The 19,083-nt window shown below is 39.9% G+C and overlaps 1 protein-coding gene across 3 annotated transcripts in view; it reads left to right on the top strand.

The window, feature by feature from the left end:
• Nucleotides 1–14,705, top strand: part of FIG4 (FIG4 phosphoinositide 5-phosphatase) — a 141,832-nt gene extending 127,127 nt beyond the window's left edge. The window contains exon 22 of one of the 3 annotated variants that reach the window (XM_023727647.1): nucleotides 14,116–14,704. In XM_023727647.1, the coding sequence (XP_023583415.1) occupies nucleotides 14,116–14,293 (178 nt within the window). In that variant the 3' untranslated portion in view covers nucleotides 14,294–14,704. Of the gene's footprint in view, nucleotides 1–14,115 lie in introns of all 3 variants that reach the window. The other 2 variants (XM_004372458.2, XM_023727648.1) reach the window with 2 other exon arrangements.
• Nucleotides 14,706–19,083: the final 4,378 nt, after the last annotated feature.

Raw genomic sequence — 19,083 nt, forward strand, 5'->3', positions numbered from 1 at the left:
GAAATTCTGCCTCAAGACTGCAGCATTAACTCCTGGCTGAGTTTCCAGCCTGCCTTTCAAATTTCAGGCTTGCCAGACCAGCCCCCACAATCACCAATAAGCCAGTTCCTTAAAATAAATCATATATATATATATGTATGTATGTATGTATATATATGTATGTGTGTGTGTGTGTGTGTGTGTATATATATGTGATTCCTTAAAGTAAATCAATAAATCATATATGTGTGTGTGTGTGTGTGTATATATATCCATCCATCCTATTGGTTCTGTTTCCTGGAGAACCCTAACTGATTCATACGGTTTTCTGTATCTGTGTTTTATTTTACAATAAAAATGTGAAAAAAAAAATTGATGATCTAAAACATAGTAGTTTGTCCATGGTAAGTACTGGGTAAGCATTGTTAGCTTTTTTTATACTTAATTAACATACATGTATGACAGTGATATGATGGCATTTTAATTGAGAGCTTTACTCGGAGAAGCTTTTAGCAGCCTTTAAGGCTCTTATGTGTATTGCACTGGTCTTCTCTATATAACAGTGTAAAATAAAAAGTCATCTTTTTTTTTTTAATATTTTATTGTACTTCAGGTGAAGGCTTACAGAACAGATAGTTTCTCATGTAACAGTAACACACATGCTGTTTTATGACATTGGTTAACAACCCCACAACATTTTAACCCTCTAAATTCTCAACTTTTTTTTTTTTTTTTTTTTTTTGATGAAAACACACATAGCCAAAGATACGCCATTTCAAAAATTTTTTTTTACATACACATTTAAGTGACATTGACTACGCTCTTCTAATTGTGCTGTTATTCTCACTTAAGATGAAGGCTTACAGGACAAAATAGTCTCCCATTTAACAGTTACTACAAATGTTGCCCTATGACCATGGTTAACAATCTCACAACACATCAACAATATCCTTACTCTACTTTGTGTTCCCTATCATCAGCTTCCTACTCCCCTTCTGCCTTCTGGGCCTTGTCACTGGACTCCTGTACCTCGTTACTCTCATGGTTTTACTGGGCTGTAAAAGTCATCTTTTAAGGGCGAAATGTTCCAACTCTACCTAAGAAGTAGTAAATGTTACAGTACATTATCTAGATGTATTGGCTCCATTTCCACATATACTCATCATCTATACTTTTAGTCTAGTATCTGCACAATAGAATGGACATTGTAAAAGTCAGAGTTAACAGTTTACATGGACTTATTTAAAGTATATCTCTTAGTGGGGTTGGCCAAAATATATACATAGCCCTTTCCTCAGAGTTGTGTTTAAAGAACATATATGTAATATTAGTGTATATATGTATATAAAATATTAGTGTATATATAGCATATTGTTGTTAGGTTCCATCGAGTCAATTCCGACTCATAGTGACCCTACAGGACAGAGTAGAACTGCCAATAGGGTTTCTAAGGAGTGGCTAGTGGATTCAAACTACAGACCTTTTGGTTAGCAGCTGAGCTCTTAACCACTGTGCCACCAGGGCTCCATATATAGCATAAGTATATATATTATAAATATATATATATACACAGCATATATATGTGTATGCATGTATATGTATATATGTATACATATGCACACATAAACACACACACACACACATATATATATATATAGATGTTGGTGTTTGCTGTTGAGTCATTCCTGACTCATGGTGACCCTGTGTGTGTCAGAGTAGAACTGACCTCCATAGGGTTGTCAATGGCTGATATTTTGGAAATAGATCACGAGGGCTTTCTTCTGAGGTGCCTCTGGATAGACTCAAACCAGTCCACCCCGTGGAGTGTGTTAGTGGCAAAGCGCATTAATCATTGCACCTCCTAGGGTCTCTGTGTGTGTGTGTGTGTGTGTGTGTGTGTGTGTATACATATGTATACGTGTGTGTGTGTATATATATATATACACACACACACATATATACACACACAGACACACATATATACATACACACTATTTTTTCACCTAGTGGCTCTTATGACAAATGAACTTCAAAAAAATAGAATTTGGCCACTTCAGAAATTACAAATCTTAACTATTTTTAAGCTATATTAAGGTCATTGTATACCTTTATCTATAAATAATTTTTCTGTGTTATTGATGTTGCTTAGACTTGAGCATAAAATCTTCGTTTGTCAGACTGTAGTGCCTTTCTGGTTGGCCTGTCATTGGCATGGCTTCCTGACAGGTTGAAGGCAAATAAGTGTTTGAGAAACACACAGAAAGGGTTTTGCTGTCTTCATGCTTTCCCTATAACCAAAATGCCAGCTACTCTTCCTCTTATCAAAATCCTTAAAGACCTAGTATATTCTAAGGAATTGAAATTCCTTATTGCTGACTCTTTGAAAGGGCATATATACATACACACAGGGCAGCCCACCCTGCTGGCCTATAGGGTTGTGCATTTTAGTTCCGTTAGCTTAGTTAACCTAATGCTGCTTTAACAAAAATACCACAGTGGATAGCTTAAAAAAAGAGAAATTTATTCTCTCACAGTCTAGGAGGCTAGAACTCCAAATTCAGGGTGCCAGCTCCAGGGGAAGACTTTCTCTCTCTGTTGGATCTGGGGGAAAGTCCTCATCATCAATCTTCCCCAGTCAAGGAACTTCTCAGCACAGGGACACAGGGTCCAAAGGATGTGCTACTCTCCTGGCTCTTGTTTCTTTGTGGTATGAGGTCTTCCTGTCTCTCTGCCCGCTTCCCTCTTTTATATCTCAAAAGAGATTGACTCAAGATGTAACCTAATCTTGTAGATTGAGTCCTGCCTCATTAACATAACTGCCACTAATCCGACCTCATTAACATCATAGAGGTAGGATTTACAACACATAGGAAAGTCACTTCAGATGACAGAATGGTGAACAATCACAATACTGGTATCCATGGCCTAGCTAAGTTGACACACATTTTTGGGGGACACAGTTCAATCCATAACATCCTTCATTGCAGATTATATTCTTCACTTTCTTCTCCTCACCCTTTTTGCACTTTCTAATGGTCAACTGTTTAGAGACTGACATTATTGTCATCTTTGTTTTAAAGAATTTTGACCTGCCCACACAGCTAACAACAGCATGTAATTTCTAACCTCCCTTTCTGTATGTCTCTGCTGGTGTTGTTGTTGTTAGTTGCCATTGAGTAGAGTCTGACTCATGGTGATCCCATCACATGTGTATCTTGTTGTTGTTGTTAGGTGCCGTCAAGTCAGTTCAGACTCAGAGCAACCCTTTGTACAACAGAACGAAACACTGCTCGGGCCTGTGCCATCCTCATAATTGTTGCTATGGTTGAGCTAATTGTTGCAGCCACTGTGTCAGTGCATCTCATTGAGGTTCTTCCTCTTTCTCACTGACCCTCCACTTTACCAAGCATGCTATCCTTCTCCAGGGACTGGTCCCTCCTGATAACATGTCCAAAGTATGTGAGATGAAGTCTCGCCATGCTAGTAACTTTTAAGGAGATTTCTGGCTGTACTTCTTCCATTTGTTCTTTTTTCTGGCAGTCCATGGTATATTCAGTGTTCTCAACCAACACCATAATTCAAATGCATCAATTCTTCTTCAGTCTTCCTTATTCATTGTCCTGCTTTCACGTGCACGTGAGGCAATTGAAGATACCATGACTTGGGTTAGGCGCACCTTGGTCCTGCAAGTGACATCTTTGTTTTTTGCCCAATGCAGTGTCATTTGATTTATTGCCTACTACTTCCATGGTCATTGATTTTGTATCCAAATACAATGAAATCCTTGACAACTTCAATTTTTTCTCCGTTTATCATGATATTGCTTATTGGTCCAGTTGTGAGGATTTTTGTTTTCTTTATGTTGAGGTGTAATCTGTACTGAAGGCTGTAGTCTTTAGTCTTCATCGGTAAATACTTCAAGTCCTCTTTGCTTTCAGCAGGCAAGGTTGTGTCATCTACATATCACAGGTTGTTAATGAGTCTTCCTCCAACCCTGATGCCACATTCTTTTTCATATAGTCCAGCCTCTTGGATTTTTTGTTCAGTATACAGATTGAATAAGTATGGTGAAAGGATACAACCCTGACACACACCTTTCCTGACTTTAAACCACATAGTATCCCCTTGTTCTTTTTGAACAACTGCCTCTTGGTCTATGTGTAGGTTCCTCATGAGCACAATTGGTTGTTCTGGGATTCCCATTCTTGGTGATGTTACCTATAATGTGTTATGATCCACACAGTCGAATGCCTTGCGTAGTCAGTAAAACACAGGTAAACATCTTTCTGGTATTCTCTGCCTTCCACCAAGATCCATCTAACATCAGCAATGATATCCCTCATTCCACGTCCTCTTCTGAATCCAGCTTGAATTTCTGGCAGTTCCCTGTCGATGTACTGCTGCAACCATTTTTGAATTATCTTCAGTTCCTGAAGCCTTATTTTTCACCAGTGCCTTCAGTGCAGCTTCGATTTCTCCTTCAGTACCATCAGTTCTTGATCATATGGTACCTCTTGAAATGGTTGAACGTTGACCATATCTTTTTGGTACAGTGACTCTGTGTACTCCTTCCATTTTCTTTTCATGTCTCCTGCATCATTCAGTATTTTACCCATAGAAAATTTCAGTATTGTAACTCAAGGCTTGAATGTTTTCTTCAGTTCTTTCATCTTGAGGAATGCTGAGCATATTCTTCCCTTTTGGTGTTTTTCCCTTTTGGTTTTCTGACTTTCACATTTCGTTATAATACTTTACTTTGTCTTCTTGAGCAGCCCTTTGAAATCTTCTGTTCAGCTTTTTACGTGATCATTTCTTCCATTCGCTTTAGCTGTTCCGTGTTTAAGAGCAAGTTTCAGAGTCTCTTCTGACATCCATTTTGATCTTTTCTCTTTCCTGTCTTTTTAATGACTTTTTGCTTTCTTTAGATATGATGTCCTTGATATCATCCCACAACTCGTCTGGTCTTCAGTCATTAGTGTTCAGTGGGTCACATCTATCCTTGAGATGGTCCCTAAATTCAGGTGGGATATACTCAAGGTCATACTTTGGCTTTTGTGGACTTGTTTTAATTTTCTTCAGCTTCAACTTGAACTTGCATATGGGCAATCAGCGGTCTGTTCCGCAGTCGGCCCCTGGCCTTGTTCTGACTGATGATATTGAGCTTCTCCATCGTCTCTTTCCACAGTTGTAGTTGATTTGATTCCTGTGCATCCCATCCAGCGAGGTCCGTGTGTATAGTCACCATTTATGTTGTTGAAAAAAGATATTTGCCATGAGTATGTCATTAGTCTTGCAATCTCCAGGGTCGTTTCTGTCACCAAGGCCATATTTTCCAACTATACATCCTTCTTGGTTCCCGACTTTTGCGTTCCAATCATCAGTAATTATCAATGCATCTTGATTGCATGCTTGATCAATTTCAGACTGCAGAAGTTGATAAAAATCTTCAGTTTCTTCATCTTTGGCCTTAGTGGTTGGTGGGTAAATTTGAATAATAGTCATATTAACTGGTCTTCCTTGTAGACTTATGGATGTTATCCTGTCACTGACAGCATTGTACTTTGGGATAGATCTTGAAATGTTCTTTTTGACAGTAAATGCAATGCCATTCCTCTTCAAGTTGTCATTCCTGGCATAGTAGACCGTATGATTGTCCAATTAAAAATGACCAATACCAGTCCATTTCAGCCACTAATGCTTAGGATATTCATCTTTATGCATTCCATTTCATTTTTGAAGACTTACAATTTTCCTAGATTCATGTGTGAATACTGGTCTTTTCATGTATGTCCCTGCTGGAGGGCAAGTCAGCCATCCCATTATAATAACTTGGATTTGGAAATGTTTGGATTTGAAGGAATCAGATTTGTTCACTATTCTGTGTCATGTTTGTTAGCTCTCAGTGACATATAATTCTGAAATAATTGGACTTTGTTGGGGATATGTTTTAGAGTCATAGCATTTTGTGTGTGTAATGTAGACTTGCCGTCTTTTTAGCAAATTAGGAAACTAACATATTGTTTACCTTGATAATGTTTAGAATGTCATCAGCAGCTAGTAATGTGGTTCCATTTCCCAGTACATGGATAAGTGCTAGCCCCTAAAAATGGACATGTTTACTCTGTGAAACCATGTATTTCTACCCAAAGACTTATGTAAGTTAGGGGTCAAGGCAGCAAGTATTACTGAGTGCTTACCCCTTATCTCCGACATTGAAATTGGTTTGACAGGGTAAGTAAAAGAGAATATACCATATTTTTTCACAAACAGCATGCCCACATAGATAACGTACCTGCGTGTATAATGCACAGAAACGATGAAATTAAGTAAAACAGTTCTGGTATAACTCATGCATTTTTTGCATAAAAATATGGTACATGATTCCTGCTTTCTAGGAGCACCGAATACAGGGGGTGTAGTTTGCCTTTGTTTTCTTTTATTTTGTTAGAGGTCTTTTGAAAATTAACACATTCCTCTTGATTTCAGCCTATTTAGTAATTTGGTATCTTTGGACAAATTTGTTAATCTATCTGATCACCTCTAAAGGTAAGGATAAGACCCTACCATTTGTGCCTCACTCTTGTTTTTTTTGCAGCCACTTAAATAGTTTTAGCCCCTAGAAAGCACCTTGGCTTCCCATCAGTTCCCTTGTTCACTTTATGGGGTGCCTGAGCAGAGAAACTTAAGGATAAGGCTTCTCATGGGAAATCCTAGCCTTCCTATCTTCTAGAGCAGTCCAAATTGCACTGAATTCAGGCTCCAGATTTAGAAATCCAAAGTAAAATCAGATTCGTTAGCCAGATGTTGTTCATTCATTCATTCAGCAAATAATTACTGAATGCTTACTATGTGTCAGGCCCTCTTCTGGGCATTGAGAGTAAAGAGGTGATTGAGATGTATAATCAGTATATACACATAAATAAAAGATTGGATAGTGATAAATGCTATGTCGAGACGTATTGTATTAGGATAATGAGCTTAAAGAGACATAGGAAGAGCAACTGTAATAAAGGTATACCCAGAATTTCTGAGGGGAAAATATCAGGAAAGAGGTTCTAGAACAATTCTGTCCAATAGAACTTTCCGTGATGATGGAAATGTTCTGTGTCTGCACTATCCAGTACAGTCACGATTAGCCACACATGGAGCTCCTGAGCATTTGAAATGTGGTTAGTGTGACTGGAAAACTGAATGTTTAATTAATTTAAACATAAATAGCCGCATGTGGCTTATGGCTCCCTTTGCCGTCGAGTCGATTCCGACTCATAGCAACCCTATAGGACAGAGCAGAACTGCTCCATAGGCTTTCCAAGGCTGTAGTCTTTACAGAAGCTGACTGCCACATCTTTCTCCAGCGGAGCAGCTGGTGGATTTAAACCACCGACCTTTCAGTCAGCAGCTGAACACTTAACCACTGTGCTGCCAGGGCTCTTTCCACATGTGGCTAGTGTCTATTATATCGGACAGTGCATTTTAAGAACTACATTTTGGATTCTCTGGAGTCTGTATAGGAGCCCTGGTGGCACAGTGGTTAAAGCACTTGGCTGCTAATCAAAAGGTCTGCAGTTCAAACCCACCAGCCACTCCAAGGGAGAAAGATGTGGCAGTCTGCTTCCATAAAGATGCACAGCCTTGGAAACCCTATGGGGCAGTTCTGCTCTGTCCTTTAGGGTCACTATGAGTTGGAATCAGTGGGTTTGGTTGTTTCGGTTTTGGTGTCTATATACTGGTGCACAGAGTGTAGATAGTATGCAGTATTACCTTGGTTTTTTAACATGAAGATACAAACACATTCTCACTGTATCATCTTGGTAGAATAGACTCATGACTAGGCTTCAATGTTGAGTGTCTTATTGGAAAGATATAAGCAATCTAATAAAGGGACTAAAGAGAAGCAGTGGACATTGTGGGGAAAAAAGTTACAATGCCCATTCACAAACTGAGGGCCTCTGGGCAACATTAAAGGCCAGAGAGAGAAAGTCACTTCGAGGTGACATATACGAAAGGTCCCCTTGCTGGTTAGATCATACAGGCAATTATTTCCTAATAGATTGTAAAGCTGGCAGAAAGACAAATAGACTAATAATCAAGGGCTGGTGCTATTAAAGCGTTTGCTGAGGTTTTGTTTCACTAGGACCAGAGCACCTGATTCATTTTTCACCTTGTCCTAATTATGGCTTTTTTCCCAGAAGGTAGAGGAAATAATGAGAGAAAAGGCCTAATGATGCCTGCCATCTGTAAATGAGGGGGTTGGTCAAGGTCAGGGTCTTCTATAGGGTCCTGTTCAGCTGTAATATTCTTTTGATTCCATGACTCAGTCATAACCAGCAAGTTACGACTCATTTGGTGATGTGAAAATAACAACCTTGGGGAAGAAACTTGGAATTTATGGTGGCAAACAGAAGGGCTCACTGGGAAAGGAAATACATTTTATGACTAGAACCATTACTAAATTTTCTGGAAATGCCAAATTGGGTTTGATATATGCCAAAATGCTAATCTTAGAAAAAGTTTAAAATTTAACATAAGGAAAAGTATCACATATATAAAATTACGGAAATTATACAAACAGTACCAAGTATTTCTATCACCAACCACAGATCATCATGACATTATTAAATTCAGAAAACATTTCAGTCCGACCAATCAGATATTTTCTTGTGAAACCAACGTATGTTTATGAGGTACTCAATGTGTACAAGTCAGAAAAAACCTCAACAGGAATTAAACTTTAAAAAGGGACTCAAGCATTTGTTCTGCATCCAAGTGTAAGATATGGTTATTATCAAACATGGTCATATTATAACCAACCAAGTAATACCATATTTAAGAAAGAGCATGAAAGGGCACCAATAAGGATTTTCTTTAAAAACATCTGGTGTGTCTAATGAATTTCTGCCTGCAGTGTTTCTCAGTGTGAATGGGAGCTGCAGTGAAAGCTAAGTGTCATCAGTTCTGGTATTTGAGTGCACCAAGCAATCTGGGTTAAGCAGCCCATAAATGAACTGGCAAATATGTTATTCTAAATAAGACTGTAACATTCCTTGAGGGGAATCACAGAGCTCTCCTTGAAGATAGAACTAGTTTTTGTGATAAAAAGTAATGAGCCTGCAAAGTTGTAATTGTAATATTTTATCTCCAAAAATATGATTAGCGTTTGAACTAAGGGTAATAAATTTTATCCTTTTGGGGGCTATGAGAAGCTGAAAAAAGCATTCCCTCTGTTTATGACCAGGAGAGAAATATGGTACCATTTTTCTACCATGAAAATGCAATAAGAGGTTACCTCTCTGTTGGAATGAATAAAAGAAAGCGACCTCACAATTTCCACATCACTTGGTGTTTAAATGTTGGTCTCTTTATCCAGAAAAGTTGGCTATTTAAGCTATTAAAAAGACTATTCTGTGTGGTGTTGGAAGCGTTGTTGGGTTTACCTCCATCTTTTTCCAGTACTCTCAGAGACAAGGTGCCGGCCAGCAGCCCCTTTTGCAGGTCTTGGATTTTTTTTTATTTCCTCCCCACCTTGGAAATTCTTAAGTCATTGGGGAAATGAAAAGTGTCTCCTCATTAGGAAATGTGTGGTGAATATGATACTGCCACTTGTGTCTTTGCAATTAAATGTTAAATTATGCCTTCTCAATGTAGGGTTAGTGGTCGTATATCGTTTAAAAAGAAAGTTTTTTCTTAAAAAAGCTCAGTGCTGCTGCATTGACCATAAATAAGATCTTACTTAGCATTTTAGATATCTTACCGACACAGTTGACAGTGGTCTTCTTAAACCAGAGGTTCTCAAACTTTAGTGTGCATTACAATCACCTGGAGAACTTGTTAAAACGCAGATTGCTGGGCCTTACTCCCAGGGTTTCTGATTCAGTAGGTCTGGGGTGGGACCTGGGAATTTACATGTCTGAAAAGCTCCCAGGTGATGCTAATGCTGCTGGTCCTGGGGTCACGTTTTGAGAACCACTGCCTTAGACTATGAGGAGCTGACTGTGACTGGCTTTAGGAAGTAGAAAGGTGTGTGAGTTCTTTGTGAATCCAGTTTTTCCTCTTCTTTCTTCTGATTATACCAACAATGTTGGGGATGTTTTATGCTTCCTTCTGGCCCAAATTCAGTACTAAACATTTAATTTATTACAATTTTATTGTTCAATGTAGACTTCATATCTAGGTGAATAAAAGGACAAGGGACAAAATGACCTTCCTACGTAGATAGTTTTGAAACCACGTTGAGTTGATTTTGACTCATAGTGACCCCATGTGACAGAGTAGAACTGCCTCATAGGGTTTTCTAGGCTGTAATCTTTATGGGAGCAGATTGCCACTTTTTTGTTGTTGTTATTTTTAGATTGCCACATTTTTCACCTGTGGAGGGGCTGGTGGGTTCGAACTGCCAGCCTTTCGGTTAGCAACTGACTGTTCAACCATTGCGCCACCAGGGCTCCTTTTTGAAACCATAGTGACGTGACACTGGAGTCCTAAACCTACCTGCTACTCAGTCTGATACCATTTAAGGCTGATGTTTGGCGCTTCATGTTTAGAATGTTTGTGATCATCATTTCCCATTACTCCACGCAGCAGTGAAACAATTTCCCAAGAAGTAGGTTGAGGACTCCTGATTAATTTACTGATGAGAAACCCAAGGTGCAGGGGAAGTCGCTGGTCTGTGGTTCCGTATGTGGTTGTCCTAGCCCTGCATGGTTGCTGGACCCAGTCCTTTTACCTTCCACTGCCTGCCTTGGTGTGTATTCAGTTGAGGCCTCTGGGACTGTAGCCAAGAGGGATAAAATAATGACTTGGTTTCTTAGTATTCCCTCTTTCTCAGCTGAGCATTAAGGCTTGGATCCTGGAAGTTATCTTTGGTGTGATTCCTGCTGCACAGCATTTTCCTTAACAGGGCTCCATGCAAACTTCTGGCTTCGAAGACAGGACAGAGACTATTAGCCCCATTTTACAAATAGACTTTAAACATTTCATCTGTAAAATGGAGCAGATCATCCCTGGGCTCCCTGCCTCCCAGACAGATATGAAAATCGAGTAAGATAATGTATGTCAAAGAGCTTTGAGGAGAGGAAGGTACTAGACGGGCATCGATGGTGTGGTTAAATATAAAGGACTCGGAAGGAGGTGCTGTGGCTGGTGCTGTCATTGCTGATGTTTTGAGAGTAATCCATGAAAACGCTAATGGAACCTCCTTTTCAAAGGTACAGGTTAAAATGGCTTGACCCTAAATATTAGCAACCATTAAAGAATTGTAGCATCTTAATTTGAATTATGTAAATGACTGGAGAGTTGCTGTATTTTTGTGAGGGAAAATTGAGAAGAAAGGTTCGTATATTAACTATCCCAACCATTCACCATTATAATGTTTTAGCCACAGACCTTAGAGTAATTCTAACTTTTGTTCTTTGAAGATAAGAGCTGCTGCCAGGCTGATGCACAAACTGAGATCCAGCCATCTCAAGATTTTTACTCACCTTGCTCTTTAATTTTTAAAACATTTTTATAAATCACTTTACCATTGGTTTTTGTTTACTTAAATAAGGGTGAATTCTAAGGTTATTAAAGTGCTTTGAAATGACGGGGGTGTTTCATAAACTAGATACGAAATTTCAGTTGAGATATATTATCCTGAGATGAAAACAATTGGGATTGACTTCCAAAAAGAACGTTCTACCTCCAGTTTTATTTTATTTTAATGGGACGTAATACAGAGTTTCCCTCCATCTCAGGATGGATTGGTGTTCTAGATAAAGGCGAAGTGCAGTGAGCTACCTTGACTTTTTTTTTCTGAAAGAGTAAGAAAGACTCATGTTTCATTGTAACACATCCTATGAGGATAGAGCCCTTTCAGAGGGTGTTACTGAACAACTCCTCTGTCTTGCTTTGTGTGTTACTGCACCACACGGTGTCCAGTGAAATACCGACATTCCAAGTATAGATCATCTGTGTTTGGACCCAGCTGGGTGTGAGCTCCAATTCTGCATGTGTCTGCAGGGACAACTCCTGGCCCATCGCTGCCAGCCACACGGTGGGCATCCAGGGTCCCTTCCTGATTCCTCTAAGAAAAAAGCACACGAGCAAGGCAGGCCCCAGTCCAGTGGAATAGACTTTCCAGATTTTCTGTATCTGTGTTACTTGGGTGCCCTGGTGTGGAGAGCCTCCTCACAGGGCCAGCCCTGGGCTAATTGGTAGAGTGTGTTGTCATTGTACCCCTCAATCCCTCACAATGTCCTTTTGGTTTATCACTGTTCTCTATCAGTGGCTCTTTTTTGACCTTCCTGGGCACACGTGTGAGCATTCACGCTCCCCCAACACATGTACACACCCTGCGTCACACCTGACTTGCTGGTTGACTCATCCCTCGAGGGATGTAATGACTAGTGGGTGCTCAAACTGTGAAGAATTGAGGGTATGTCAGACACCAAGCTGCATTTTGACAAGGGCTTTCTAAAGACAGCACATTCCCCAAAAGGTGGGTGTAAATTTTAGGCACTATGGCAGGCCTGGTGGGTGGGGTGGGAATGGAGGGATATTTTTGAATAGAGAGATTCATTGGTGCTTGCTTTTCAGGTTATCCCAAAAAAGAAGGAAGCTGCCTATTATAGATCCATAATCCCACATCCAAAAGTCTGAGTTCCAAATGTGTTTCAGAATTCAGAATTTTTTGGATGTTAGCATAGCAAGATGGTACATACACCTTGTAATAACATCCCCAGAATGATCTGAGGCTGTGTCTGGTAATTAAACACATTAATATTCACATGAAGTGGGATGAGTATCATCAGGTCAGGTTAGGATATGCCACAAAGCGAGTTTCAACTGGGTCAGGTTTTGCCAGCAAAATAACTTTAGATTGTTAAAGTTTTTTGGATTTCAGAAGTTCAGCTAAGAGATTATGCACCTGTAATTGTCAACAGAGAGTCCTGGTGGTGCAACGGTTAAGTGCTCGGCTATTAACTGAAAGGCTGACGGTTACAACCCACCCAGCAGCTCTGTGGGAGAAAGACCTGGCGATCTGCTTCCATAAAGATTACAGCCTAAAAAAAACACCAGACTTACTGGCCTGACAGAGACTGGAGAAACCCTTAGAGTGTGGACCCAGGACACCCTTTTAGCTCAGTGATGAAGTCACTCCTGAGGTTCACCCTTCATCCAAAGATTAGACAGGCCCATAAAACAAAACTAGACTAAAGGGGTACACCAGCCCAGGGGCAAGGACTAAAAGGCAGGAGGGGACAGGAAAGCTGGTAATAGGGAACTTAAGGTCGAGAAGGGCGAGGGTTGACACGTCGTGGGGTTGTTAACCAGTGTCACAAATATGTGCACTGTCTAATGAGAAGCTAGTTTGTTCTGTAAACCTTCATCTAAAATACAAAAAAAAAAAAAAAAAATTGGTAAACCCTAAAACAATAAATATAAAAAGATTACAGCCTAGTGTACCAAGGAGTCCCTGGGAGGTGCAAATGGTTAACACTCTTGACTGCTAACCAAAAGGCTGGAGGTTCAAGTCTGCCCAGAGGTGCCTTGGAAGAAAGGCCTGGTGATCTTCCAAAGTATCAGCCATCGAAAACTCTATGGAGTACAGCTCTACTCTGACACATAGTGGTGTCACCATGAGTCAGAATCGACTCCATGGCAACTTGGCCAAGGCAAGGGTATCAGGCATTGTGCAGAGTAAGTATTTTACACGTATAAACTTATTTCCTCCTGGAAACAATTCTAATTATGTGTATCCCCTACTTTACTGGTTCGTTCTAAATTTTCCTTAAAAAAACAGAGTGCCTACCACGCACCTAGGAAAAACAGCAAAAAGTCTGTATAGCCCCTGCCTAAAGTTACCCTGTCAGGTGAAGGAGACAGAGGAGGGTACACACGTCCATGAGTACAAGGCTGTGGAGACACAGGAGAAGTGCCTGCATCAGGGAGGGCTCCCAGGGGGATGCTGGTCCAGTTTTGTTCTCAGGCTGAGGAGGAAGCCAGCCGCCGGTGAGCCCAGAGGTCATTTTAGCCTCTTCTAATACCAAGCTCACTTCTTCCAGGTCAGCAGCTCTCAACACTTTTGAGAGCACAGCTCCCTGTTGTCCTTCACTTTGTTTTGTTTAACGAAGCTCTCTCTTCTTTCATGTTTTATAGAACGCCCATCTCGGCTTTCTCTCAAGACAACATCTATGAAGTGCAGCCTCCTAGAGTAGACAGAAAATCCACAGAGATCTTCCAGGCCCACATCCAGGCCAGTAAAGGTATCATGCAGCCCCTCGGGAAAGAAGACACCTCTACGTACCGAGAGTACATCAGAAACCGATACCTGTGAAGAGAGAGCAGGTCCACATAGCGCACCTCAGGGGGCCAAGCAAGCCACGTCTGCTTCTGTTATCATCTGTTTTGTCTCATGTTAAAAAGGCAATTTCCCAGCAGTCCTTTCCGTCCGAAGGTCATTCCTCTTTTTGCAACTGGTGAAATACAAATTATAGGTAACCAAGAAATGACTGAATACTTTGCTGTTATTAACTGCTTTATTTTAGAAACGCTTTGTTTAGAAATGTGATCAATGTAGTTTCATACCATCATATTAAGAAATTAACTTTAAAAAATGGATACAGAAACACTCGGTTGTTTTTGTGCCGTTGAGTCAATTCTGACTCATAGTGACCCTATAGGACAGAGTAGAACTGCCCCATAGATTTCCCAGGCTGTAATCTTTACGGGAGCAGATCACCAGGTCTTTTCTCCTGCAGAGTAGCTGGTGGGTTTGAACTGCCGACCTTTTAGTTAGCAGCCAAACACTTAACCATTGTGCCACCGGGGCTCCTTGAAACACTCGTTACTAAGTATAATTTAAATATATATATTAAGTATATATATATTTCATATATATACAAAATTAACTTAAGAAGAATTTAAGAAATTAACTTCATGGGGTATTTACTGAGCACCTGATGTATGCCAGGCACTACGTTAGGGTCTGGGAATACTGCAGTGAGCAAAATAGGCCAAAAAAACCCCCTCTTGTGAGGGAAAATCCCTTATCTTGTGAAGGTAAAGTTGTTTTTTTTTAATGGTTAACGTTTTTTGTTTTCTTTACTCTGATGGTTTTTATGTTCACTTTGTGTTTTGATCAGAGATTTCAGTACTCTGAAAGCCCTTGTTCTTAGGAAATAAATACTGAAATATTTGTAGATAAAGAGACAAGATGTCAATGAAAAACTCTCATATAGTTCAGCAAGAAAGCAAAAATGATAAAGCAAATGGAGCAAAATATTAATGATTGGTAAGTCTGGGAATTCTTTAAACTATTCTTGTATTATTTAAGTGTGAATTATATCAAAATAAAAAGTTAAAGATATTGCTCTGAATAAGCTCTTGTATGCAGCTGCGTTATATCATTTGGCAAGTGGTGTTCACTTCGAGGCTGGCTTGTCGCATACACATGGTTCATCCTCCATGTAGGCAACCACTAACGTGAATAACTTACTGCATTTTAGAGCAGTTTAACACAAGTGATTTGATCTCGTCGTGTTTATGCTTTTATTACAAATTGTCTCAATTCTTCCTCCCCATAAACAAAATAGAGAAGAAAACCAGGCCATTGGGAGAAGGTAAATTGATCAGCCTAAAAATTACCTTTAAGGTCTCTCCAACCCTTAGATTCTGGGATTCCATGGAAGGTTCTATGATGCAGATAAAACTTAAGTCCCTAATTAACAGACTTTTTTGATTGATGCCATCATAAAACCAAGATCAGGGAATGACAAATTAATAGCAAGAGGGATCGTGTGTTGGCGCAGGTTAAATACCTAACACAATAGCTTGCTGCTGTGTGTGGGAGCTCACATGAGTCTTTTCAGTTCAAAGAATAATCCCAAATTGCTGTGGAGGTGCCAAGTTATATAGGTCAGACACTGATCTTTATTTTTTTTAGTTTATTTTTGATGTGGCTTCTGGAGGTCCCCTTTCTTATGATAAGAATGGACTTTATATTATATGCTTTGCCAAGGTCTGGAATCCAGGTCTTTTTTCATAATTTGTCTGAGTTTTAGCTTCTCTAGCTATCAAATGAGAATAATAGTTCCTACTTTGCTGATCTATTTTGAAGTTTAGAGAGAATGTATGTAGAATACCTAGCCTCGCTCCCTTGCACAAGAATAATGCTCAGTACTAGGTAGTTGCTGTTGATGCCGTGGTGGTGGTAGTGGAAGTGTGTTTTCACCATCACAGCAGCAATACCCTAGTGTCCTCGCTTTAAGGCAGCTGCTTGTGTCCTCAGAGTCACCATGATTTTGACATTATAAGTTGGTATCTGAACGATTAATTTTGCTGTTAATTCAGATTACTTCAACTTTACCGTACAAGGAAGGCCTTTTAAATTGATAGCAAAGCAGACATAGCATTCAACCTCTAGAAAGAAGCTAATAACCTAAAGGAGCATGTAAACAAAGTGAGTGTATATGCGAAAGCACTAAAAAGCTAACGTGTGGTGGCAAGTATAGAAGCTGCACTAATTTGCAGCCCCAAAGGGAAGAAATGCGTAGTGGTGATGAGCATGGGCTTCGGCCACACCACTTACTAGTAACTGTGGAACTTTGAGCAATCACTTGCCTCTCAAAGTGGCAGTTTTCTTATCTAGTATAGAGAACTATTGAGAGAAATAAATAATACCTGAAAAGCATTTAGCATGGTGTCTACCACAGTGTAAATACTATTAGCTTTGAAAGATCACTTATTATATGGAACCACCACCACTTGCTTACTTGATACCCAAGCGTCAGCTCAGAACAAGGTCATTTATGCACTCTTACTGTGCCCTAAAAAGGAGCTCTGGTGGTGCAATGGTTAAGCCCTCGGCTGCTAACTGAGAGGTCCACTATTCGAATCCATTCAGCCACTCTGTGGGAGAAAAGACATCCAGCCACTCTGTGGGAGAAAAGACATCCCAGTTTGCTCCTATGAAGATTACTGCCTAGGAAACCCTATGGGGTAGTTCTGCTCTGTCCTGTGTGGTCGCTGTGAGTTGGAAATGACTCACTGGCACACAACAACAACAATCACGCCCTAGTCACTGAAAAAGAATGATTCCTCCTAGTTCAGCTTGGCACTGTAGATTTTAATTCTTTAAATCACACAACCTAAATGAACCTTGAAACATAGTAGATCATAAATTGACATCTCAGCCAACAATGACCAGATCCTATGAAATAAAATTTTGTTGACTATGTTATCATACCCAACGGCAATGAAAAAACATTCACATTAAAATAATAGTGTGAATCTTCTAGGGGTATGGAATTCATGCCTCATTTTGTTAAATCAGAGATGCTTCAGCCTTGGTTGGACTTTTCCAACTTGCACGCTGCCTGCCATGTGGTGGGAAGGCTGAAAGCGTCTACTGCACAAATGGTTCTGGCAGGAAAAATTCTTTTATCATGAGACAAAATTCAGATGACTGTGGTCTGTCCTCAGAAGAGTTTAACTTTAATCTTAGATTTTGTGGATCCAAATGGAAGTTACACTATGTGAAATGCATTTCTCCATAGAAAAATGACTCCTCTCAGACTTCAAATAGACTTTGTTCTTCACTGACATGTGAATAAATCAGTTGCCACTTGAAAGTGAGGTCACAGCTTCTGTTGGGTCTCTGAAGAAAGAGAGTTTGAACATTATCCTGAATCGTGTTATATGTTTCACAGTAAAACTTTTTCCCCAACTCACTGAGTTTTTCCTTCCTATAATTTACCAGATGATGAATCAGAAGTATTTTCTGCTTTTGGAAAATAATGTGCCTCAGCAATTGTCCTCACACATGCCTTCAGGGTTGGCTGGTCAGAATGAAATTGCTTGGTAACCAGAGAAGGTGAAGAAGTTCTAATGTCCCAAACATACTTTTCTCGAAATCACGTTTTGCTCTTTTAAAATCAGTTGAAAGATACGTTCCCTTTTTCTGGTTTGCCCTCCTGGTATTTTTTATTTGTTCTGTTGGTATAAGTACTGCTTCTCAGATTTTCCTGCCTGACAAACAACTGAACTAACTGATGATTGTTATGGTTAAATGAATCCTTTATTGAAGGAAGAATGATCTCCTTTACCTACATACTGAGACATACTTCCCCTCCTTTGGAAGAGGTCATCAATTATTTTAGAAACCACACGTGTTCTGATGTGCTTCTCTATCCACACACGTGCATCTTTCTTCAAGAGACTCTTGAGTCCCCTTTTCCATTTTCAGAAGCTGGAGGGCCATTTACTAATAAAGAACATTAAACTGTCCTTTAACTGTTTTTACCCACACACAAAATATTTGTATGAGTTCATTTCTTTGGCGCATATGTTTGAGTGGACTCCGATGTAATTGCCATCCAGTTGGTAAATAAAAAATGTAGTCTGTCTGAATTGATCCTCAGTGGTCAAAGAAAACTTTTTTTCCACAAAGAATATTACAAAACTAAACCACTTGCATTCGTTTATAGAGAAAGAGAGGGGCTGGGAAATAGAGTTTGCGAAACTAGGTCATAGACGAGATGCTGATCAAAGGCAAGGGACGCATGGCATGGATAGTGGGGGAGAGGAGTCATAAATGCTGGTGCCTCAAAGTTACAGAAACAAGGACATTGCCTCCATCTGCATTTTCTTTGATGCTGAAAAGCAAATAATTCCAGCACTCCCCTGACCCCAACACTATAATTTTTTAAAGTTTTCTTCTCTTCCTTTGTCCTTCCTCCCTTTATCATTATACTTTAGAGATGGTTGGGCTGGTGATTAATTTTGCCATCTGGTCGCTAGGTTGCAGAATATCAAAGACAGGCACACCCCAGAGATCCTGCGCTCAGAGAACAATAGCATTATATCATCTCTGATTGCAATAGCTGAATGTGACTCTCTGCATGATTTCCTGCAAAGGGGGTGCGTGCTTGAAGTTGTGTGTGTGGATCTTTGGTGTATGTTAAGGAAGATATTTTTGGAAGTGTGGGGGAAGGGGTTAAAGCTCTCAGCTTCTCACCAAAAGGTTGGCAGTTCAAGTCCACCCAGAGGTGCCTTGGAAGAAAGGCCTGGTGATCTATTTCTGATAAATCAGCCATTGAAAACCCTGTGGAGCACAGTTCTACTCTG

Source organism: Trichechus manatus, unplaced genomic scaffold (genome assembly GCF_000243295.1).
Source record: "Trichechus manatus latirostris isolate Lorelei unplaced genomic scaffold, TriManLat1.0 scaffold00017, whole genome shotgun sequence".
NCBI classification, from domain to species: Eukaryota; Metazoa; Chordata; class Mammalia; order Sirenia; family Trichechidae; genus Trichechus; species Trichechus manatus.